Genomic DNA, 27,020 nt, shown 5'->3' on the forward strand with positions numbered 1-27,020 from the left:
GGATCCCAAAAATACACAAGAAGAATGTACCCATCAGACCATTAGTTAACTTTAAATGTGCTCCTACCTACAATGTTTCAAAATTGTTAGCAAGTAAGCTCAGCAATGATTTAGAATTAGAATATGTATACAATGTAAAGAATAGTTATGAATTTGTTGAACGTGTCAAGAACATAGATATAGATTCGAATAGTAGGCTAGTCTCATTTGATATCGCAAATCTGTACACAAACATACCTGTATCCGAAACTGTAGATCTTGTTAAATGTAGGCTTTTACAGAATAGTTTAGACGATGAATATGTCAATCAGATTGTAAAATTACTTGTGACTGTTTTGAAGCAAAATTATTTTAGATTTAACAATAGATTTTACGAACAAACAGATGGTTTAGCTATGGGAAGTCCACTTTCGGCAATTTTGTCAGAAATATTTTTACAGCATCAGGAAAAAGAAATGTTAACGAATTTAAGAAAAAATCATGATGTAAAACTGTATGTTAGATATGTAGACGACATTCTTGTTATCTTCAGACAAGCCCAGGAGCAGGAGCACGAAACGATGATGCAGACACTAAACAACCACCACCCGAACCTCACCTTTACTAACGAGTTTGAAGAAAACAAAAAGATCAAATTCCTGGACCTCACATTAGAGAGAAAAGACAGCAAGATAGAGTTTGACATCTACAGGAAACCTACGCAAACGGACACTACAATCAACAACAAGTCTATCCATCCGACAATCCACAAGACCGCACCCTTTAGATCTATGCTGTACCGAGCCTATAAGATCCCACTTAGCCAAACCAATAGGAAAAAAGAACTGGACACCATTAAGAAGATCGCTCAAGTGAATGGATTTCGGACCAAGACGATAGAGGACATCGCAAGGAAGACGAGGAGGAAAATCGATAGACAGAATACACTACACAGCAGAACAACATTAGAAGAGATAAAAGAGGAAAACACTAGATATATCACATTTAGCTACACGGGGACTACAACACAAAGGACTGCTAACAGATTCAAGAAATACAGAGTTTCAATAGCCTACAGGACTCAGAACACCATGAGTAAAATACTGCATCCAAAAATAGAAGATTGTAACAAATTCGACACTTCAGGCATATATAAAATCAATTGTGACGATTGTGATAGCTTCTACATTGGACAGACTGTGAACTTCGTTAACCGCTTCAAAAACCACATATCTGCATGGAGGAACAACAAACCGGAAAGATCAAATGTCGCACAACACCTGTTACAAAATGGGCACTCACTAGGAAAAATGGAGGATAGTCTAGATATTTTAAAGAATTGTAAGAAAGGATATGTAATGAATGCTTGGGAAGAATTGTATATTTATAAGGAAAAATGTAAAGATAGAAATAAGTTGATTAATGAACAAATACATTTTGATTCCAGTTGCACTTATAAAAATGTATTGGCCGGTGCTTCCGGTAGCCAATAGGGTATAAGTAGGGACGCCATTCAAGATTCTTGTCATTCGCCTATTGGGTCTGATGATGATTGGAGTGTCCAATCGAAATCGATCACCACTTACCACCTTTTTTGTATATTTACCGTCTTGTGAGTAACAGTATAAGCGTAAATATATGTTTTAAGTGTTATAAGACGTTTCTTTTATTTACTTTCCGTTTCTTTAATTGTCATATTTTTTACACTCAACGATTTCATTAATTAAAACTGTGTAAATTTATGAAAGATTAAGAATTTGAAAATTAAAAAGTATTGAATATTTTAAATCAAAGCTTTTATAGAGAGCTTTATAAAAACAGTGGTTAAGAAGATTGTTTTGTGCTATGTCTACAAACAGTTTTGGTCATGTCATGTCAAGTAATAGAAATCATACCATCGAAAATGAAGTCTTGAAATATTCTAACTCCTTGGTTTAGCTCATCTAAATGATGCTGCTTGACTAGGGATTCTCCTTTCTCCACTATAATATACGGCCTGAAAATAAATCAAATATATAACCGATGAAAATAAATATCTTCCTTCAGGGTAAAATAATGGGGAAAAATTACTAACTTGAATTTATTTTGGATCCAATGTAATAGAAAATTGAAATTAGAAAAATAATACATAGCATTTGTATGCAAAGAGTTTTGGAAAACTATTCCAGCTAAAAGCTAGTCATATAGCCCATCTACTAAACAATAAAAAAGGTTTTCAAAAACACCATTGATTAACAGTATCGAATCATTAAAACAAAATACTCCTGTTGTTCTCAAAGTCTTCAGTCAGTGCATAATGATCCTACCTACACAGTCGGCCTCCATCACAGGATATGTAGATACATCTGTGCTTGTGTTGCGGATAGATGGAGACAAACCCATTGACTCTTCCACACCTCCGCAACAGACGGAACACCCTCACAACCCTGCGGTAGTTACCAGTCACTCCCAGGATGTTTCCATTGAGAATGACTAGGTAGATGCCAGGAGCATACATCTCCTCACCGTTGAGAAGACTGATGTGTTCCACACCGATGTTATACAACACCTTTGCAATTGGGCCCTCCTCAAGCTCTGTCGTGATGTGTGTCATTAGAGCAAGGTTTTTCACAAGTCCACATGCCTAAACATAAAGATAGAGTCATTAGGTATGCCCAGTTTGTAGTGGGTAGTGGGTCATTGAGCTATTTAATGTTCCACAGGGTTTTTGAGCTCCTGGCACACTTTTTGGCCATGCTGAGTCCACAGTCAATATTTGATTCAAATTAGTTTATTGAATTTAATTTTTTTACATAAGATGATTACATTTGCAGACTACTCCTGGGATTGTCAAGTTGAATTTACAAACTCTGACTGAGAGGCCGAACTGTACTTGATAGGGTGAGAAGGAACAAGAAAGGTGAAAACTGTTTAAATTCTATACAGCAGTGCTAAAAGACTGTGGACTAAACATCCAAACCTGAACAAGGAGAATGAATAAAATAATAAAGTAAATACAAACTGCACAATTATAATTTTAAACTTCAGTAAAAACATGGTTGTACAAATTTAAATTAATGTTGGCTTGAGTAAAAAGTAAGGATGGTTTTCAACAATGGAAGGATAAAAATTATACCTTCATGAATCCCTCTTCCCAACTCAAACCTTGTTTGCAGTCAGTCACAGTGAAAAATTATAATTTTAGTGTTCTATAGGTTAATGTGTACTATGGACTCTAGATCAAGTAAAGTCTGCTATCCTAACACAACTTCTTATTGGAAATATTGGAAACGTCAACTTTTTAAAACCGTTGAAAATACTGTTTGTGTTAAAATAAAAATAGCGTGTACAAGACTCATCTGGGAAAGTGTTTGCACTACTCGTACAAAATCCCTTGTTCAGCCTCACACAGGAACATTCATGCTTTTAAACACCAACTTCCCGGTCTTGCAGAGTAGCATACTACTGTAAAGTATTTTTGGTACAAGAGTGGAATCTTTCCTATTTACATAATCCTGCTATCTTAACACAAACCTTTACGTAAAAACTAATAAGTAAGTGAAGTAGTTGTTGAATAGTTGTAATAAATATAAGTTTCTAAAGTCTGAAATATAACAGAATCAACATCACCCACCCTTGATACTGTTTCAGGAAAAACTTCTACTGTACATAAGTACCATTAAAATTAAACTTTTGCTACACTTTGTACACGACTAAGCTTTCTCCTTCCCCAGTACTCACCTCACCCTCAGGGGTGTCTGAAGGGCACAACATTCCCCACTGGGACGGCTGCAGAGACCTCGGCCCCGACACCTTCCTTGTCTTTTCAAACTGAGAGTTGACCCTGGTCATCATCCCCAGGGCGGAGATGTAGGACAGACGAGACAACACCTGTGTCACTCCCTGCCTCTCCATCTTGAATCTCTTTATGGTCCAGTTACCCTAGATATGTTCACAATCAGTACTTTCTACTCTTTACATAATTTTATATGTTATTTGAGGAGTTATTGCCAACATTTTCTATCACGGTGAAAAAATAAGATTCTATAGCGTTGGGATCTGAAATCTGATCTCGCCCTCAGATGAGACAGTACTTAAAAAATAACAAGATTAGCAAACAAACAAAGCTAAGGGTGAGGAATCACAAAAGAAAACCCACACAGGGATCTACATAGTCAAAACCAGAATTGAAATCCTGAAAGAAAACCATGGTGATGGAGGGTAGAAAAATACAATTCAGTTTATGTTTTGGTATATTGTTTTTTCGTGAATTTCTCATAGGGAATAAGTTATCACCGTAGGTCTCACACCAAGACCTAGACTTAGGACCAATTTTTTTTGTTTTTTTTTTTTGAGGCTAAAAACACCATCCGTTTGAATTAATATGTGTGTGTGTGTGTGTGTCCGTTAGCACAATAACTCAAGCAAAAATTTTACAAATTTAATTTAATTTAGTACAAAAGTGTCTACATTTATTTAAACGAGTTTGCGAACCAGCATGATCTGATCGGGCTATGGGAACTGGGTTTTAATGAGCCCTCTCATGGGGTAAAAATTGGTTTTCCCATTTTTGACATCCAAAACATAAAAAAATGTTGCAATTTCTTCCCCAACTATTTTGTAGAACATACAAAAATTAATTTAGTTAAGCGTTGTTGTCTTATAACAGTTATGAAGAAAATTCTATAATGTGTAAATTCAAAATTCTTATGTTACTGTTATGGAGAATAAGTAAACTGTGGTGGTTTGCTTGTTTATGGATATATTTTAATCAAATTTGGCACATTTGTTTATTCCATACTTAGCTTTACAGCTCAGCTTATTAATCTCATTTCAATAAATTCACAGCTTATTATCTTTGACTATCCAATAGTCAATGTTATTACCTTCCCTGTAGCAGCAAATCTAAGTACTCATTACATTACAATCTATATATATAATACGCTAAGCCGATTTTTGTGAACAGAACTCCTCCCTCATTTTTGGACCGATTTTGACGATTAAAGTGTCAAAACAATGGCCCTGATCTGTAGTTTTGCAAAGTTTTTTTTGTTTTTTGAAATCTTTATTAGTTTGGACAGGATCTTCCATCAAAGTTGGGTTTTCTCCCATAAGATTAACATGGGGGAATCTTAAATATTTATTGGAAACTTTGTCTCCACTAATTTGAGAGAACGGTTGGGCGGAGAAACTTGGTAGAGGTGTCCAAAGAAAGGTCTTGGTCTGTAGATGATTTATCAAAAGAAAAACTAAGTAAATTCCCTTAGGGCTCTGTCGCAGAAGCCTTTAAAGATCCCTCCACCGATTTGTTTACATTTTGGCCATGTGGATAATACTTTTTAATGAAACAGCTGTTCATTTTTAAATTGTATTTTAAACAACACACATTTATTGAGAGGTATTTGCAATGTTATTTTCTTGAACTCTTAGAGAGCCTTTGAATGTTATTAGGCTAACAAAAAAGTGTTGTGCATTTTTACTAGCGCTACTCAGCAACAAAAATAATTTAATTTATCTCTAAAAAACATATTCTTAAAGTGCACTGAGCAGCAGTCTAAAAAATACTATGTCACTTTCTCATATAGTTACAAAATGCTCAAACTCGCATTGTGACATTAATTTATGAATCGGCTTATATTTCTCCATCAGTTATTCATCTGCAGAAGAAGTTCAGTGTACTCTTATCGTGTCTAATAACATCCAAACACAAAAACCTTGCCTAAAATGGTACCTATCTTGACACATTATTTGCAGTGGCCTATATTACGGACCGTGGCCCACTGGGTTGGTAACATCATTGAAAGTAACACGATATTTTGGCTGGAAGAGTAAATAACTATTTAAGCAGCTACTGTCATAACAGAAAGGTCATATTTCTTTTAAACTAAATCACATTATCCTTTATAAGTTGATTAACAATGCATGTAAGTGTCAATATTTACGTAACAGCCAATTTACAGTATCTTTTTCTCTTTGGAAATACCATATTGCTATTTGATTTGCATTATTTGTTGCCAATGAAGCCACACGACCATATAAACGAGGAGGCCCCCAACCGTCGATTTCGACGGGTTTCACCTAGTTTACATAATTTAAATAGGAATTAAATCTGATTATTTTAGGGGAATATTTGAGTGAAAACCCAGCTCGGTAAATGAAAATTCATTTACCCTGCAGGTGGTGGTATTTTTTTAAAACTTGATGAAAAATGTTCAAACACTCCCATTAATAACATAAATGTTCTTTCAACCACAAAAAAATAACTAAAAAAGAATACATTGATGTGTTGTGTGACTTAAGAATCCCTCCTTACCTCTATAACCTTACCTGTAAAACATTGATACTTACAGTTGATATTGCATACACCAGTGCATTAGTGATCAGATCTTGCCTCATATGCTTGACAATATCAAACTGTGCTGCCTTGATCTTGGGAATGTTCTTGTCTGCGATTGCTTTCAACTGTAATTACAATATTTTTTATTTTTGGAACTACTGTATTATAACAATTTATATAACACTTTATTAACATCAGTTTTAAAAAAAAATTATTACCGTTTTACAAAAAATTTTACAACAGTTCGGCTAATGGTAACAACTAACCCTGAAATAAAGTTTTAGAATAGAAAATTTATAATTTTTTGCGGTACGGGTTTTATCTGGCACCTATTTCAGAATAAATAGCATGATCAATAACTCCTAAAATTTAATCAAGTGTGTACTTTAAGCACTTGTACAATATGTTTTTAACCACTTTTTACAAATTTATGTATTTTTATGTTACAAAATAAGCTGCTCTAATGAAATACAGAGTTTGGTAATTGTGGTTTAATGTGAACTGCCTTGTTTTAAGGGGCAAACATGAGGATAAAGTCAATTTTCACAGTTTTGTTTGACTTTAAACTGATTTTATTCTAAAATCGTTGGCAATAGAAAGAACTTTAAATACAAAAGTTGTGGATGATTTAATTCTGCAAAAACAATTTTCCATCATATTTAAGATCCAAGCGTTAATTCAACTTGTACAGACCAAAATATAAAGGTATGATTATGATATACCGGTAAGCATAATCATAGAAAATCATAGAAAAATACAAATTTTTCACAAAAAGTTGATTATTACTTTAATTTATGCTTTGAAAACAAACTTATCGAAATGTGTATTACACAAAGAAATCATGAATAAGTTCAGAAATTAAACAAGAAAAACAGAAGATTAAAAAAAGGACTAGAATAATTTTGAATTTTGACCGATAGGCGAGCCGATAAGCCAATTTAGTTTGTTTGCTTTCAAATTTAAATAACGTCTTTTGTTTCAAATGTGAAAACGCCATGCAAGTCTTCTGTCAAGATGTATAACAAAGTACTTAACTTCGTTGGATTGTGGAAGCATGACATTATTCAACGTTACTGAGGCGCAAGTTCTTGTTGTCATGGTAAAGGTAACTTGAATGGATTTTGTTTTGTTAACTTTAATTTTCCAATTTTGTAGCCACTGAGACAAGTCGTCTAATGCAGCCTGTAAGTTTGACGATGCCAAAATAGGATCCTGATTTGATGACAAAAAAACTGAGTCATCTACAAATGTTGTGACATTGACACTATTTTGTACCCATGTACATGTACGGAAAATAAAGATGTTTTCAATTTGAATTTGTAGGCTTAAACATAGTCCAATTCCACCGGAAATAGCTACCCCCCCTTAACCCCCTGTATGTTTCAAATTTTGTCAAATCCCTTGTCAAATCCCTTCTTATTGAACATCTACACCATACATATAAACAACATATACATACCATACACCATACCATACCATACATGGCAAATATGATAATTCTAGGTTGTATACTATGTGAGATACAGTGGTATTGACAGGTGATTGGTCGTTTCTCACCTCTGAGTTGAACCTCTTGAAGCAGTCTTCAAACATGAGTGACAGCAGTGAGCCAGCTAGCTCGAGGCGTTTGTTGCCGTAGTAGTCTCGGTCATCGACCACTTCCACATCATCTTGCGCTTGAATTACCCTTCGCAGCATCAGAGCCGTGTATATAGCTTTTAGCTTGAAGTTAAAGTTCTCCACCTGTTGATTATATTCATATGAAAACCCTTTGCTTGTTTTAACCAATGAACAGGAAAAACATTTATCAAGGACATTTTTTCTATATGCTTAATGTTTAACTATTGATAGAGGTGGACATGCAATTCCAATGCTAACATGATATAATTTCTTTTTGTAAAAAAATACAACCGACTCCGAACGCTCTAAAAAGAATGAAATAATTTCAATAAAGTAAACTTTTGTATTAGGCAAGCTCACGTATTTTAAGTCGGCGCGGCTCTATGATGATTTTTGATACAAAATTGAAAGAGGGTGTCCATATTGCAGGTGACTATCTATAACTAAAGGTGTTAATCTGCCTGTGTTTTTCATAGTTATGCGTTAAGTGTTATTTTATTACCGTAATCAGATATCGGCATTATAGTGGTATTAACGAGTATCTTTAAAAAGATTATAACGCATTTAAATGTTTCTAACTCTGAAAAGTAACGTTTTAATACTAAACTAGCTTCTTTTCCCTATCATAATATCAAACTAAATTATTTTCCTATTCATATAGAACATTTGTGTGTGTTATTTTTATAATGCATTTATTCTGAAGTAAACATAAAATACAAGAAAATATTTCCTTTAATATATAAACAAAACAGTTCAGTATGTTTTTTATATATTTATGTTATCCAGCTACAATTTATTGATTTTCAAAATACACACACAATATTTAATTTCAATCATATTTGCAGTTTGAGCCGCGCCGACTTGAAATACGTGAGCTTGCCTAATACAAAAGTTTACTTTATTGAAATTATTTCATTCTTTTTAGAGCGTTCGAAGTCGGTTGTATTTTTTTACAAAAAGAAATTATTTCATGATTTTTAGTGACTGTATAATTTTTTATATATCAATCACTTGAGGTTTTTTGATAAGCAAAACTGTTTGAAACAATCAAAAGTTCCACAGAACAATAATTATTTTAAAACTGCTTGAGTCACCTGTTGAGGTTACATAATCATTGGTTATGAAAATAAACATTTTTAGATATTCCTTAAGAAAGAAAGAGTTGTCCATTACAATAGGCCTGATGAAAAACTAATTGTCTTTTCTAGATACATTGAAATGTCAGACATCATCGTTTCCTGCAATCGGTGTACTTCTACATTATAAAAAGAAATACAGTAATGTCTCAAGCCTTTTGGAACAATATGAAAGTTATTCCTCAGCTACCAGCACTAAACAATCTCTCAAAAGTGGAAAATTGGTCGTTAACATGTATAGTACCTTTGGAAAATATTATATGAAAGATTGGTTCAGCTAAAAGTGGTGTAAGTCATGTAGGGGGTTTTGTTTGATCAAGATATAGCCTAGTTGAAATTGCAAATCATCTTCCCCTAGGACTTTCCGAAGCAGGCATAATAGTACTGATATGATAATAGTAACTGGGTAGAGAATATTAATAAACATTCCACATCTGCAAATGCATGTTTAGTAATTAAAATATTTAACACTTTTAAGACAATTGACGATTATTCACTGTCACACTTCTTAGGTCGTGTAAGGAATAATTGCATTTAATTTATATTTAGACCTGTTTTACGAATGCTTTGGTTTTCACAATACACCTTTATTTGTCGATATCATACAGCTATTCACTGAAACATATGTTTTTGTAAGTCAGAATATTCAATACTAAAAACAGAATTACTGTATACACAAATCAGGTCAAACGTTAAAATACATTTTCTATAGTAACTGTTCTATTTCTAATACAAGAATATTAAACACACATCTTGTTTCAACAAACTCTATTTCAAAACTAAACCAATGTTTACAAAAACATGTTTACAAAAATCATCTGTCAACAAAAGATATTTAAACACAAATAAATCATATGACTAGAAGAACAGACTTAATACAACAGTAACCAAAACAAAAAGCATTTTTCTCAATGTAATTAATTTAGGCTCCATGGCAAGAAATAGTTTATTGATCAATATGAAGCAACTGTTTCATGAAGAATTGTCTGTAGCTTCTTTTAATGGTTTCAACTAACAGCTGTAGGAATGTTATTATTATTTATTGCCTTCTCTGCACAAATGTAAACAATCTGCACAAATGTAAACAAAATAAATGTTGAATATTTAAGGTTTTCAGAATTTTTCACCGAAACTAATATTATACTTAAACATAATATATAAGGTACCAAATAGAAACTCTCCTGGTTATTTTGGTGGTGGAACCACACTGATCGGTAAAAGAATCACAGAGAAATTGGTGAACATGAAATGAAATGAAATTAAATGAAAAAAAAAATGAAATGAAAAACGTTTATTTATCCCAAAAATATAAACTAAAACAGAGAGTAGCTATACAACTAACAGTACAATATTTCTAAAATAAAATAAAATTTGCCTTACTTATGGGATAGGCCTACATGGGCAGGTGCCTGTGCGTAGGCCTGGCTGTTATCAGTCTAAGCAAATTGAGGGCACACACTAAAATTGGGAAGGTTTTTAAGCCTTGTTAATTTAACTTGATCGTTTAGCGGATAAGAGAATGTCGGCGACGACAACCAAAGCCAGTGCAATCTAAGACAGGAGACATTGTGAGGGCGAGGGGGTCGAAGGGTCAAGGATTGTTTAGTCAGGGTCAAGTAAGGTTAGGTCTGATCAAAGTTTCGGCCTCTTCATTGGTAATCGTGTGCAGTAAAACAAGCATCTGATTTTTGAATTTCTGTATTGAGGGTAAACTAAAAATGTGTTGAATATTATATTTTTGAATTAGATTTCGATATAGAATCTGAGCAACATAAAAACAGTTGGTAGTTAGAACTGACTTATGTAGCTGAGGGACAGATATTCCAACATTGTGTGAATATCTTGTGTAGTGTTGATGTGTGACTGCTGTAAGGATCGTGTTTGAGTTTTTGAATGTGTGACTAAGAAGAAACTGAATGAAAATATGTCTGACTGGTAATACTCCCGTCTCACGGAATAGCGCATCAGTGGAGTACCTTTTATTTTTTCTAAAAGCTACTTTCAAAATTGATCTTTGGACCACATTCAAGGGTTCCAAGGTGGTGTGATAGCATGCTCCCCAGCAGATAATACCAAATGAAATCAAGGATTGTACATAAGCGAAATAAGCTCTCTTTACGTCCTCCTCGTCCAAAATGACACTCAGTTGATTAAAAGCATATATGTATTTACGAATCTTTTTCTTTAAGAAATCTACATGCTCTGACCACCTCATTCGGTAGTCAAAATAAACACCTAAATATTTGTAATAATCTACTTTTTCAATGTATTCACAATTACAAGATATACTGTTATGGTCGCCGCAACAATGAATCTTCAAATTGTCTAGACTATAATCAGTGCTTGTACTGAGTGATATCGGAAGAAATTTAGTCTTGTTCACATTAAGTGAGAGCACATTTTGATCTAGCCATTTTTTTAGAAGTGAGAGGTCACGGAGAGCTTTAGACCTGACATCCTCCCAAGAACGACCCTTTAACAAAACTAATGTGTCGTCAGCAAATAAAAATAGTTCACCATCCAGGTTCAGTTTTGAAATGTTATTTATATATATTAGAAAAAGTATAGGCCCCAGAGTACTTCCCTGAATAACCCCATACTCAATTAAATTTGCATCACTATTCACACCACAAATGGAAACTACTTGATGTCTGTCAGATAAATAGTTTTTGAACCAGGCGAGAGCAGTGCCTCTGACACCGATCTGTTCCAATTTTGCTATCAACAAGTTTCTGTTAATTGAGTCAAATGCTTTTTTTAAATCTAAGAAAATTAACATAGAACGATTGTTATTAGCCATTGAGTTATTTATAGATTTACATACTTCAAAAAGTGCATCAGAGATGTTTTTATCTTTTCTAAACCCAAATTGTGAATTAGATAATATATTGTTATTATGAAGGTACTCCACCAACTGCTCCTTGACAATACGCTCTAAAACCTTGGAAAACACGCTTAACAATGAGATTGGTCTAAAGTTGTTACAGTCTTTTGGATCACCTGTTTTAAATAAAGGAATTACTTTTGCAGTTTTGAATTGAGCCGGGAATATACCAGTCAGTAGAGATAGATTAATTATGTGTAGCAGCGGAATGTAAATTATGAGTGCGTTTTGTTTAAGTAAATCAGCCGAAACTTCGTCCAGACCCGGAGCTGAGCCACCGCGCAGCTCGGAGATGTGTCGTAGTACGTCTTGTGCAGAAACAGTTTGCAATGTGAAAGTAGAGTCCAGTCTGTAGTCAGAGTCAACAACCACTGGGGTCCCACCCGCATCTATCTGCCTCGATAGATTTACTCCAACAGAAGCAAAGAAGTTATTAAAATCATCTGCTATCTCGTGTTTTGCGGCTTGAGTATCATGAGACATGCTGGGAATAAATTTATCAATTGGAAATGAATTTTTATTACGTGGCCTGCCAGCAAGATCATTGATCAGTCCCCAAAACAATTTTGGATTCCTATTGTTCTGGTACAATCTTTCCCTGTAAAAATCTCGTTTGGCTCTTTTTAATAGATTGCATAGGTTTTGTCTGTAATTCCTATAATAAGTTTGTAGATAATCATTAAATGGTTCACGACGAGCGGCTTTACTTAATTTGTCTCTAGTACGTATTGATTTGACCAAACTGTCAGTAATCCATGGTTTAATTCTTTTACGTCTAGATGATCTTGAAGTTATAGGTTTTTTTGCATTTTGTAAAGCAAAATCTAGATTTTTGTAAAACATTTCTCAGCACATATTGATATCTATACAGTTTAGGATAGGTCCCCAGTCGGTCTGAGAGAGATTTTGAGTGAGAAGGGTGTGATCAAGGTAAGTTTGAGAAGGTCCGGTAGCAGTGTGAATGTTAAGTGTGTGTGCGTGAGTGTATGCAGTGCCATGTATAGTGAGGGCGGTGGCATAGTGGTCGGTGAGGCTAGTGTGCAGTACAGCAGCGCGCACAGCAGCCATGTCACAGTAACGCACAAATATGTGATCAATGCAGGAGGCAGTGTCCTGTGTAACTCTAGTCGGTCTGTCCACACACTGTACAAGTCCAGAACCAAGTAAACTGTTTAAGTAGAGGTCAATTAGTATATCCTTGTTCAAAAGGTTTAAATTCATGTCACCCATAAAAATGCACATTTTGTTTCTATCTATGTTCTGATAATAAGTCTCAAGTTCACTAGTGAATTGTACTGGATTGCTGTCGAATGTTCTGTAGAGTGCAAGTAAATTGAAGTTCTTGTTGCAGTACACAAAGTCCAGTGATAACCCATGAACGTCCCCCAGAGTGATTTGTCGTGCAGTAGCTGATAGTGATTTGTTAGTAAACACAATGATACCATCATTGCGGTTACGTTGAGTGGTAGTCATGTGAGTGTCAAACCCGTCGATGTTCGCCCCCACCCCTCCCCCGCCAAGCCAGCACTCAGAAAAAATTATAACATCTAGACTGGTATTAAAAGAATCTAAGTAAACTAAAAACTCATCAAAATTTTTGGAAAAGCTTCTAATGTTATTGTGAAAAATTTTCAGGCTCTTTAAATGATAATTAAAAAAATTAATGTATTGATCTGTGGAATGTAGCTCAAGACAATGGAAGTCGCCGTCGCCGTCATCATCACAGTTATTAAAAAATTGCATCGGCCAAGCCCCAGTCACCTGCCCAGTCAACCATTGATACAACTATAACACTATACCACTAAAATCTAGCATGAGAATAAATATTAAGTTGCTGTTTCAAAATAAAGTAGCCTTATCAAAAACAAAACAAAACCTTCACTGTAATAAAAATGTACAAGTACAATGATAGATAACTTCAAAATTGAAAATATAGGAGAAAAAACTGATTAAAAGGAGCAAAATTACTTTAGTATAACAACTTCCACAATTTCAAAGATTTCAAAAACTGTACTATGGACTAAATTTATCTTAGAACATTTATCATAATATAATTAATTAATACTGCAAAATGAGTTGTATGATTACAGCGTAATAATTATTAAAAGGAGAAAAAATACTTTTAATGAAATTTTAATATTTTCAATCGGCCTAGTTAGGTAGTTTATAAAATTCCAATCAAGAATACAATAGAAGATTATTACAAATAGGTACAAACTTCGTAGGAAAAATATTTAACTTGACTACAAATAACTGGAACTTTAGATGATAACTGCAATTAACATTAGAGGAAGAAAAATAATGAAATAAACTATTTCTCTTGTAATGTAAAAACAATTTTTTTTGTTATTTGGCTATTAAAATATGAAATTATAAATTTCAAATGGATAAGTGTAACCATACCTGCAATGTTGGAACATAACTACGCTATACTACATTACTTAGCTATTAATGTGTATTTTGTATTATAAGCAATATTTGATTCAAGTAATTAGTTTATGCAGAAGCTCTTAAATAAACTTTTGGATAATTTCTATGCAAGAACATTAAGTTATTACAATTTTAAAGCTACAAAAGGTTTACGATTTAAATTTCACCGTTTTAAGTTTTAGTAAAAAATTTAAAGAATAACATAATTAACTAAATTTAAATGATTGTGAATATACGTGTGTTGGCATGAGAGAACGGATCGATTGAAAGATAAAAATGTGTAACATAGAAAGTTCATAATTATACTAATTTAATATATTTAGAACATTTTAAATTTTTGTATTCTGATAACAATGTCACAAAAATATAATGGTTATAGAAAAATGTAATTGAAAAAATTGTAAACTATCTATTGTAGAGGAGAAATAATGTTACAACCTACATATTAGTTGATGGCGGAAACTGTAGAGAACATACATAGAAAAAAAAAAACATCGCCACAGACAAATTGAGAACCTCCTCCTTTTGTTGGTAGTGGGGAAGTCGGTTAAAAATAATATAAATTGAGTTAACAGAGTGTGCTGGGTTAACAATTTTTAACCAAGATTAACTGAAAAGATGACTTTTTATTTTGTAAACATGACAATGTACCTGTCTGTGTATTACATTTGTAATAACTTAAACAGATGTTATGTGCAATAAAGAATTGTCATTTGTCATTGTCATTTGTCATTTGTCATTGTCATTTGTCATTTGTAAACATTAAACAATAACATCTGTTAAGTCAACGTTACATCAGCAGAGCGAGCTGGTTCAGTGACAGAGCGATGGACTTGAAATCCCGCCAATCACCAATGGATTTTATCAAAGTGATAATGCCACGACCCCCTTTAGGCCAAGCCTAAAGTAAGTTAATGTAAAAAACAATTCCAAACTAGAACCTAGAAAAAAAGTCACATCCACTATCATAGTATAAACAAATTATAGAGAAATGGAATTTTGACAGTAGCACACTAAGAGTGGCTCATTCAACTATCCCCTGTTTGGAAGTAACATTTCTGAAGTTGGCTTTGAAGATGGGATGACTACTTCATTCAAAAGTCACTTAATCTTATCAGGATCATATAGGATACTTTGATAGAATTTTGATACATATTAAAATTTCTTTAATTGAGGTTATAGCCCAGCTCGTAAGGTAGAGAACACAATTATACCATTAGTCCTGAAGAAACTCTCTCTCCTTGGTTGAAAATGCTGTCAGTGGCAGTAAAATATTGTTATATTTTGTGTAAAGTGTAACGTTTTGTGTCTAGGTACTAAACATGATCTAGTAGTATTGGTTTTTAAGTTGTCAAATCTCAAGATCAAATTACCGGAACATGAGCCAGGATGACTGAGGCTAGCATATCTCTTGCTTCATCTACTGGTGGTTTTGGTTTTCCACTCGGACCAAAAAACCTCTTCTGTTTTGCCTTTCTTCCAATGTAACTGCAACAAATATATGTTTATAAAATCAAATTCCTTTTTAAGAACACTTTATTGATTAAATCTACATAATTAAATATTAGCTTTGATGACGAATCTTATATATTAAAACGTAACAGGGTATTTTATTTACCCATTCTCAATCAACCACTCGACAGATTTTTATGATTTTTGGGTTGAAAGAAAGATAATTTTGAGAACTAGGGAATGTCGAAGCCATAATTTTAGTTTAGGGTCCCAGTTTTTTACACGTTAAGTTTTAATTTTTGAAAAGTCTAGCAGCCGACGCTAACATTCTAAACTAGCTTTTGGTATAATATAATTTGCTTAACATAACAGCTGTAAACATTCATTGTTTGTGACACAAAATCAGCATTTGGATAAAAACTAAAAGACATACTTACGGTTGACTTATTTATACTTTGTGTAATGCTAATCATTGATAAGTTCAACTCTTTGGTAAGAGGATGGCAGATTAATTCAATATACAAAGTAAAATGCTAGGATGTTCAAATTATCTTCGGTTTGTTTTTTGCAATATAATTAATTTGTTTTAACTAACAGCTGGTTAAATATAAAAAAACTCAACAGAACTATGAGGTTAATTTATTTTGTCATTGATTATAGGAAATTAAGATTAGTAGAGATAAGTAATACCCATTGATATTTACAAGTCAAGGCTCTGTACACGAGTCTTGGCAAATTATTTTACTGCTCAACTTTTTGAGGAAGGAGTAGGAAAATAACTATTTTTAAATGTTTTAATTAATCTTAGTAGCTCTTTGTTTACAATTAATGTTTCTATCTTTCTACTGTGTGCTACTTATAATCAGTGTGCAAATCAGCCGTAAATCTCTCTTCAACGCTTTTCACGTAGTCATAATTTCTGTTTTATTGTAAAATAATCGGATTTGCATATCGTATAGGCCTATAGGCCTAATGGGATAAAAACATATTTGGTCATGCAACATTTGTTTTCAAGATGATTTTTCACATTAAAACTGCAATAAAATTTGTCTTTATAAGTGTAAACTATTTGTTCTGAATTATACACTACATAACATGGCCTATAAAACATGGAAAAAGGTAATGACTAGGCCTAAATACCTTAGTTTGTATGATCTTGTCTTGTTTTTTAGTCGAGTAAATCCGTACGAGAACCCTAAAAAAATTGCTTTAAATTGTTTTATTGGTTATTTTGACTTAGAATTATGTGTATTTTCCAGAAAAAAAAGTCTAATGAAATCGAAGTCTCGGAAGTCCAAAATTCAAGATGGCGTCCAAGATTTTGGTCAAATGTGTCCGTTAGCACAATAACTCAAGCAAAAATGATCCGAATTCGATGAAATTTGGTACAAACATGTAGGCCTAAACCTACATTTATTTGAACGAGTTCGCGAACCAGCATGATCGGACCATGGGAAAAGGGGTTTATGGGCGGTTTTATGGGGTAAAAATTGGTTTTCCCCATTTTTGACCCTAAAAACGTAAAATTTTGCAATTTATTTCGAAACCATTTTAGGGCTCAGAAAAAAAAACAATTTAGTACATTGAAGCGTTGTCATAGGCCTAATACCTAGTTACGGAGAAAATTCAAAAAAAATTAAATTTAAAATTCCTATGTTATTCTTACGGAGAATAAGAAAACTTGTTGTAGTTAGCCTGTATATGAAAATATTTTTATCAAATTTGGAAAATGCATTTGTTTTATACTGAACTATTCAACATTTTACTAAAAACACTTTTTTACCCTCCCTGTTGCAGCAAACCGAAGTACTAGTTAAAGTATTGCTATTTAAATAGGGAATAAATGTGATATTTTTAATGTGATATTTTAGTGTAAATTCAATCAGGCAAATTGAAATTCGCTTAGGGTGCAGGTTTGCTGCGGCGGGGGTATTTTTATTTATGACTAATTTTTGCTTGAAAAATCCAATAATAGGTCTTCAAATAAAGATCACAAGCTTGCTAAAATGCAACATACATATTTTATTTACTTAAATAAATATCTATACATTTTTAACCCGAAAGGATTTTTTAGATAAGAATAGGCTTGTATTAATCGGGAATCTGAGCTATCATAAAGCCACATTTCAACCCAATCCGACCAGTAGTTAATGCGTGATTGAACTTCAAACAAACAAACGGTCACATTTATAACATTAGTAATAGTATAATATAGTCGCACTTTCTTGTGGTTAGTAGTAAAGCATTATACAAATAATAATTCATAATTTTCATCAAGTTGTAAATTGTACACTGTTATGATCACTTTACGAACTGTCATATTGTTCTCCAAGCTGGTAAAGTCCACAAGCTGTGAGCTGATGCATTAATTAAAACAATATGACCAACTTACTTGAGCATGACGTAAAAAATATATAAAAATAGTCAACTAATTTTACTAAGCAAAGCTAAATCAAAATGGCCTACTGACTTAAGTGCTTGAGTTTGAGTAAATACATCCACAGTATAACATTCTTCTATGGAAGGAGCCAATTTCTTAAGGATCTCCTGTTCCGTCCCCACCATCTGAACGATCTGCTGATCAGACTGAAAGCCCATCGCCTTGAATACCACCACTATGGGAATATCCTGCAATGACCCAAACACATCAGAACTTTTCACTTTCTGAATGAAACCAGTAGAAGGTTACAAACATTTATTGCTTTATATCACCAACAACTTAAGTAAAAGTCTTGTACGGTTGGCTTGTACTTTTATTACTAGACAATTTTGTAATTGTAACAAAAAATATAGTTGAAGATCACTGTCTCACTAACCACTGTGCTAATCTATGCTCTTAGCTTTTAACTCCCTGTGATTACTAAAATATTCATTGAATAGAACAAAATGTTTTTATTTGTTGTCATCTTTATCTTTCTTATCTTATTTATATATAGGCCTACACATAATATTATGTGTGGTCTATGTTATACTATTGGTAACAAGTGAAGTTTCAAAACATTTCACTTTTTTCTAGAAGATTTTCAATTTCTTCCATAAAAAATCCCACTGGCTAAGATACTTAAACAAATAACTCATTCTGTTCAAAAGATAGTGTTCTTTTCCCTCTTAAACTTAATTAAAAACCTAATCCTAAGAGCCCTTTACCAACAATACTTCCAGTCACCATAGACTTTGATATGTCTAATATGATCAATATTAAATGTCCTTCCTTGCATTGATGAGCAATGCTTTGTCGAAGTCACCTTGCTAAGCGGATAAACACTTGCACTAAAATGGAGATGTCCGTTGGAATAAATAAATACATCTCACAATTTTAGCACCTTCAATTTGAGATTACCTTAATTTGATTACTAAAAACATATAATTTCCATCAGCAAAATCAATTTATGGTTTCTAACACCTAGGCTAAAATGTTTTGATTTTGGTGAGATAATCCATGGAAAATAATAATAAATAAGAATTTTCTTGCCCACTTACATCCTGCAGCAGGTTATGCTTCAAGTAGTATTTGCCTCGCTTCATGATGATGTTAGTTCGTGACTTTTTATCGTGAGTGCTACTGGTCACCTGACATTGGATCCCTCCCTTACGATCTTCCTCTACAATCATTCTGTTCCGAGACAACTGCTCTTGGATCAGAATCACCTGGAAAATTAATAAGCCTAAATAAAACATACTATGGAAAATATGTCTTAAAGTGACTTTTAGTGTTTAAATTAATCCCACAATATTATTTATTATTCACTGTAACATTTAACCAATCGGGTGCACAAACAACGGTGATCTAGTTCCAGCGTTTAACACTTCCATGAATAGTAAATGTCACTGAGTGACCCTAGCTCACACATCCAGTTACCACAACTAAATGGCCAATAACTGGTCTCATCAACTTAACAATAATTTTAAATAAAATCATTGATATTATTCTTTTGTTTCGTTGTTCCTGTTTTTGTTTTTTTATAATACCAGAACCTCACCAAATACCTATTAATCTGCGTACACTACTGATCAGAGGACAGTGAATTACTGTTACGGTAAATTGACAAGGGCAATCTAGTGGTGACTGCAGAGAAAATATAGTGCATGCAGCCAATCTTAAACAGGCTAGGTTTAGCTTACCAGCCTAAGACGCCTACTGGGAGACTGTGTTCGGTTACACTAATAGTAGCCTACATTAAAGAAAATATATTTTAACCGTTCTCTTCAAAATACAATTAAGGAATCATGATACCTTTTCAGTTCCTCGAACTATGAAGTAACCACCAGGATCGTGAGGACATTCATTCAGCTTTGACAATTCGTACTCTGATTTCTTGTATAACGCGCAATTTGAACTTCGTAGCATTATGGGCATCCTAAAACAAAAACAATTATGTACTAAACAATTTTTAAGGTTCATGTATGTCATATGACAATTCTACAATTAATTAAATGAATTTATTACTACTAAATTAATATAGTTTTATATAGCGTATCAAACTTGTGTTTAAGTAATCTTTACTTATACTAGGGGTAAAATGGATGATCAAAGTTCACGATCAAACCAGAAGTCAGGTTGAGTTTAAGAAAAGGCCGTGTGGCTCTAGCTTTGCCAGCAAAAAATCAAGAATTTTAATTTCATTTTATTGAGAAAAAACAAGTAAGTAAGACCACATTAAATTGGCGTTTAATGAAATTTTAAGCAATATTGACAAATCGATATTGAAAAAATGTTATACAAGAGCTATAATTAGTCATTAATATACAATTTCTATTGGACCATTTTTAACAATGTAGGCTACGCTAGTAATGTCATTTGTATACAGAATAATGAGAAAGAGTAAACTTAGTAGTAAATACTACAAGGTGTGCTGAGAAGGTGGCTCAGTTGGTAGAGCGACAGACTTTGAAACTTTAACAGCAAAGTCAATGGTTTTTACCCCGTACTTGTCACTAAATGTTACAGTTCACCATTTTACAGTACTGGCTCACCCCTTGCTTAGGAGGAAATGCTCCACGCACGGGCCTGAGTTCTATGTGAACGGACAAATTATAAATTATAGAGGCCGCTAACTTCTTCTTATTGTAAAAAATGTACTGACCCATTATTTAGCTTTGAAAAAATGCACATGTTCAATATGATAGATTTAACATAGTAACCTCTTAACAAGTCCATTAGGTTATCTTTTCCTAAACACCAGATTACAGACTGGGCCCTATGTTTATCTCCTTAGGCTCTTATAACTAAAAAGACTCACAATCTTAGAAAGGATCTTATTAGACCCATATTATTCAGAGTAGAGTCAAGGACTTTTCCCTTTTAAAATCTTATCAAGCAAAATTTTTCTGCTAAAATAATTGTCTCATTACACTCTTAATAACTTATCATTTTTTTTTTGTTGTCAGTGATGACATTAAAGATGATTTAACTGAATACCTATCTGTAATTGTTTACATTCATACCTGCCAATAAGAAGGTTACTCCTGGCTACCCTAGTACTGCCTCGTGTATACTCTATGTCCACAGTGATAGGCGCTGAGTACGTCAGATCACGCAGACGACACTCATGAGGGGATGTTTTCCGGGTGATGTTGAACCCTTCTTCTACATCAGGTGTGCCAACATATATATTTAAGTACCTATGTAAACATCAAAGGGCATTAAAAATATTAAACTCTGTAAAATGAAATGATTTTTTATCATTGTTTAGTTAGAATTCATATAAAATGACATATAAATAGTCAGCCAAAAGCTAGTATCAGTAGCATTTCAATCAATTAAGAAGCCATCTACCATCTTAATTATTTTATTTTTTTATACCATCTTAAAAGAATAACAACTTTAGATGATGTAAGTTAAACTGCAAGAGATATCACATACTGAAAAGATGACAACCTATATATATGTAGTGTATGTACAATAATGTAGCATTATGTTGTCATTTATACCATATTCATATTTATGTTATGTTATAAAAGAGTTGGCAATATGTTTTGCATTTGTAGCCTGACTGCAATCAGGAGACTGTGACGGCATATCGTGTGTTTTCAATAAAGCTCCCGGATTTGGCTACAACCCATCACGCCACTATTCCCTCCCTGCATCAATCGCCGATCTAAAAGTTTCCTTGCTCTCCAGTCCTCAAGATTCCAGCAAACCGTGGCCTAAACATGTAGTCGGCCAGGATTTATTAATTCCCAAATGTAGTTGTTAGTTTAATTATTACACCCTAAACGTTCCACTAAGGATATTACAAATTTGACAGAAAATACAGCTAAAGAAGATGCCAAGTTACAGAATAAAAACTTTAGGAATAACAAATTAAGGACAACTCATTGCTTACTTGACATAGAAGAGAGGGTCTGCATCACTGAGCACTTTCTCATTTGCTTTTACAATGTTCTTGATTTCTGTATTAATGAAGTAATTGAATGAATCGATATGCTGTTTTACCAATCCTTTTATACTCAGAAAAGCAGGGACCAGCTTCCATTTATCCTACATGTAAATAAAAATCATGAATAAATCACTAAGTAAAATAATAATTTCACTAGGCCTGGAATTTATAATTTGAGAACAGAGAATGAACAATTGTATGATGTCAAACAACACTAAACTTATAAGTTACCTTAACATACGCTCATCAGGTATAGGCCTAAGTTGATCACAAATTATCATTAAAACTTAGGGCTAGTTAAGTTACTCTTCGCTAATTTTAAGATTTAGAGTGGGCGAGTATAAAGTGCCCTGTACGTCCGAGTGATCAATAAACTTTTCCTACAGTTACCTGACTAAAGTAGGCTTCCTTGCACGTATTATAGCACGCAAAGTATTTACAGTAGAACCTTTTTAATCCGAACCCCCGTAATCCGAACTTCCACTAATCCGAACGCCTCATTGAACTGTACTCTATACACAGTACAGTAGTTATTTATTGTATACATACGCACCGTAATTTTTTCTATTGTAATTTACAGTAGGCCTACTGTTTATTTTCTATGTTTACTACTGTATTAATACTGTTTAAACACTGTATTATACTTTGTGAAGCATTTTTTCACTCTTCCAGTGACAATTAAGAGCCATTTTAGCTATTATTATGTAAAAACAACAAAATGTACTGTAATCGGAAATATTCAATAATCCGAACTACCCCTGGTCCCAATTATTAAGGATTAAAGAGGTTCTACTGTACTTACTTTTGCCGCACTAACTTTAGCCTACTTTTGCCACACTCATTTCTTTTAGCACACTCCAGGATTTAAACCAGACAACACCAAAAATCGTGCTTTTACTAGGCATGTAATTTGTGTTCGGTTAAAAATAAGTTGGCAACACTTAACTTAGAGATACTACAACTAGAATCAGCTGGAGCAGTGATTCCCATTTAGTTCAACGGTTGGATTTAACCTAACCTAAAAACGTGGTGTATAGTGTTTGAAAGACTAATTATTTATATGCTTTATAGTAAGTTAACTGAAGGAAAAATATAATGTGTAACGCGAGTGCAAAGTGCCTTTGCTGCACTCAGGAAACTTTCCACACTCGCCTGTGAATTGTGCGTAAGTTAATCATTTCTCTTATGTGCATCAAAGTGCCACTTCGCACACTAGTTACAAAAATAGCTATAAGTTACCAAGCTCCAGCTGAACTTGATCTTTTCTGTACGGTAACTTACAAAACAACTAAGTATCTTATACAAAAAGTCCAGTAACCAGCTGCTTAAGCCGCGTTTACACGAGGCCAGTTTGCGGGCAGGTTACTTGCCTCATGTAACTTGAAGGGAAATAACCTGCCCCGAAACCTGCCTGCTCTAAGTTTACTGGCCTTGTATGAACGCAACTTTACTGTGAAGTGTGTGGAAAATTAAATGATTTAAACTTCATCTCATTCAGTCAGCAACTGACAGATAATCTGCAGGCTGTATGAACAGTTATTTTTGCTTATACTGGGAGGTAACGGCTGTTTGGAATTAAGTTACCCGGTAGTGAGTTATTACCTTATTACCATGTCTTCATCTTTTACCCAATAAGGGATTGATGGCGTCAGAATTTCAATATATACAAAAATACATTTAAAAACAACTGAATCGAGTAGATACAAACATAAATATTTACAAAAACTTTGGCATGTGGATATGCGGTTTAGTCAGACAATTCAGGAAAACTATCCTCAAAAAAATCCTTTAGTGAGTAACTTAGTACGCTCTTGACTTAAGGAGAGGGACGAGCTTCTTCATGAAAAGTTTACGCCCAAGACGCTTGATCGAGTGAGGCAGCTTATTAAAAATTTGAATTGCCACTGTATTATAGCTCCTTTGCGATCTTGCAAACCTAACCCTAGGCACATCCAGTAGTGTTTAATTAAGTAGTGATAGTTCCCATCACTGAGCTTTTTCTTACGTTATTGCATCTAAAATCAGTTCCTACTTGCAAGTTACAAATAAGTCTTATAAACAGGAAATAAGTGTTCAAAATAGGTGAAGGCCAATACGGTACTTAATTTAACTGAGATATGAATATGAGTCTTAAAGATTAAGATCCTCTTTAATTAAACACTAGGCACACAGGACGGTTTATAGGCCTATCAAATTTAATTAGGCCCTAACTTAACAAACGGAAAAAAATCGGGTACACTTCCATATTAACAACGTGATAATATAAACTACTGAAAATAGGCTATAACTGCAAGCTAAAACATCAAAACACACATTAGGCTACCAAAATTAACAGTAGGCTATTTCAATATTTCAAATTTTTTTTATAATATTTCAGTTTATAAATAATTCCCCTCTTGGGGTTGAACTGGCCTATGCCTATGTTTATGCTACCCAAAACTCTTATTTATTCAGGTTAGGCCTACCTCAAGGTTTTTTATTGGTAATCCAATCTGCTTAGAACTTGTATTTGGGGTTCCTAGCCGGATTTGTACCCGTTCTCCAGAGGAACCCATTTTAGTTTTTGCTAGCCAAAAATTGAAACAACACCATTCACATTACTAATAAAACAGCTTAGTGAAAATTTACGACCCACCATGCGAATAACTTAACGCGAGCCGAGCCAAGTAGCCAATGTAAACATAACCTAATCCAAACCTAAACAAATCAGCTAAGCTGCTGGCTAAAAGCATTGACTATATATACCTATTTTTTTTATCTTATTTGCTCGAAAGCAGGATTATATTATATGCAGCCTCGTTGTGCACTAATTTATTTGAGGATTCTGTGGTTTTCATTAGAATTTGGTGAGTTTTTGTTAGTATTGACTTGGAATTGTTGAGGATATTGATTTAGTTTGGTGGCAAATTTAATTTTGGTTTTTTTTTTGTGTGTGTCAGATAATAGATGGGATTTAGTAGGATTCTAAGACCATGATGGGATAGGGGTTGGGTTGGAGTCTACTCGCTTGAGGGCTGTCACGGGGCGGGAGTGTCAAGCATTTCTATCCCGAAAAGGAGGCCCATAAATGAAGAACCCAAGGATTGGAATTAGAATGAATCATGTGAGTGTTTGGTTTTGTTTTTTGTCTAAAGTAAAATTTTTATTTGGCGGTGTTTTTTTGCCAGTTTTAAATGCTTGCTACAAACTATACAGCTGCGAGGTGCAATATTGTTAATTATTTTCATTTTGGCTGCTTTTCATCTGTTAATTTAAAACAGGAACAGACTGGGTTGGTCGTGGTTGGTCACTTGGTTACACCATAGATAAAACATGGTTACACCTTTCTTGGCCATGGTCTTGGGGTCTGACTTAGGGGAGGTACAAATGAGGCATTTAGTTCAAAATTCCTCCGTGAACAGCGCTGTAGTAGAGAGCACTTTGGCAATGAAGGTTTACTAATCGCAAAAATAGTTCTGTTCATAAAATAAAATTATAAATGCCTAAAATTCAATTGTATTAATTCTTAATTACAAAATTAAACTATCATAACCTAACCGAACTAACCAAACTTGCTGATAAAGATATAATATAACAAAAGTTTATAGTAATCGGAAAAATAATTCTGTTTATAAAATAAAACTAGAAATTGCTCAATTAAAATTGTATAATGACTTAATAATAAAATTAAACTGTAATAACCAAACCAAACCAACCAAACTTGCTGAAAATAAAAAATCTTGGACAAAAAGTTAATGCAACCGGCGGGATTCGAACCCGGGATCTGCAGTATATCAGCCCGGCACGCTAACCATTAGGCCACCGAAGCCGATGGCTACAGACCGTTTTGTTACGGTAATGGCGTTCCCTCAGCTAATAAGAAGCCCTCAGCTGTCATCGTAGCCTCTTCTATACCTCCCCTGAGTAAATACCATGGTCTTGCAACCATATGAACAGTGAACCCACTTTGTCCCGTTATAGAGCATCGAGCATGCCAAAGAAACAAAAAATGTAATATAACTATAACATGTTTCCTATCTCATTCCGTTTTCGGTCTATCTAACTATGTATGTGGTTGCTTGATGTGTAGGTATGTGATAGCTGTATGTACTGTATGTGATTTTTACAAAAATATTCATAACTTATTAACTGTTTGAGCTACGACAGTGAAACTCTATTAAAATGTTTATCTTATAGAGCACTATGTTTGTGCAAAAACTGAATAAAGACTCTTTAACCGTTTATAAACGGATGTTTTTTAAAATAAGTTGTTCAAATTTAATAAAAACCTTTTTATTAAATTGCAAATTGCAAAATATTTTTAAAATCAACCATTTTTAACGGTTTTAACGCGTGTTTATTCATATTTTGCACAATTAACATAGGGGTATAAAAGATTAAGATAAACAAATTTACAGATTTCAACACCGGAGCTCAAAAAAATAATGAGTTATGAATACTAGCTGTTACCCACGGGCTTCACCTCGTTTGACTTCATAATATGTATTTAAAAAAAACGGAGCGGCTGAAGCAAGGCAATACTAAATAAACTTATTGAACAAGTATTTTTCAAAAGTGTGACTAGCTGGCATGCTTGTTCAATTTTAAAAAACCGTAAAATCGGAGAAATTTTACATATTTTAAAAGTAGAACGATTTTTGAAGGTGGAAGGAGTGCGATTTTCGGAAATCGCTTAAGATTGTTTTGTTGAAAATTTAATTCCTGACCATGAAAATTCTTTCAAATTCTGAAAAATGTAAAGAAAAAAGTGACTTTAAAACATATTTTTCCTACAGTCACCCGACAAAGTTAGCTTCCTTGTACTGTTTATAGTACAGAAAGCT

The 27,020-nt window shown here is 33.6% G+C and overlaps 1 protein-coding gene across 1 annotated transcript in view; it reads right to left on the minus strand.

Moving 5' to 3' along the window:
* The window catches only part of LOC128983939 (DNA-directed RNA polymerase III subunit RPC2-like), a 51,717-nt gene extending 26,835 nt beyond the window's left edge, over positions 1-24,882 (minus strand). The window contains exons 1-12 of the mRNA XM_054403216.1: positions 24,663-24,882; positions 22,144-22,298; positions 21,263-21,439; positions 20,052-20,175; positions 19,298-19,465; positions 18,288-18,445; positions 15,739-15,853; positions 7,853-8,038; positions 6,307-6,420; positions 3,700-3,900; positions 2,286-2,602; positions 1,875-1,975 (exon numbers count right to left, since the gene is read on the minus strand). Coding sequence (XP_054259191.1) covers positions 1,875-1,975; positions 2,286-2,602; positions 3,700-3,900; positions 6,307-6,420; positions 7,853-8,038; positions 15,739-15,853; positions 18,288-18,445; positions 19,298-19,465; positions 20,052-20,175; positions 21,263-21,439; positions 22,144-22,298; positions 24,663-24,752 — 1,906 coding nt within the window. The 5' untranslated portion in view covers positions 24,753-24,882. The remainder of the gene's footprint in view (positions 1-1,874; positions 1,976-2,285; positions 2,603-3,699; positions 3,901-6,306; positions 6,421-7,852; positions 8,039-15,738; positions 15,854-18,287; positions 18,446-19,297; positions 19,466-20,051; positions 20,176-21,262; positions 21,440-22,143; positions 22,299-24,662) is intronic.
* Between the last annotated feature and the right edge of the window lie 2,138 nt (positions 24,883-27,020).

The sequence above is a fragment of the Macrosteles quadrilineatus genome, unplaced genomic scaffold (assembly GCF_028750875.1).
Source record: "Macrosteles quadrilineatus isolate MER2022 unplaced genomic scaffold, UCM_ALF_1.0 Scaffold_2__2_contigs__length_208266976, whole genome shotgun sequence".
Classification (NCBI taxonomy): domain Eukaryota; kingdom Metazoa; phylum Arthropoda; class Insecta; order Hemiptera; family Cicadellidae; genus Macrosteles; species Macrosteles quadrilineatus.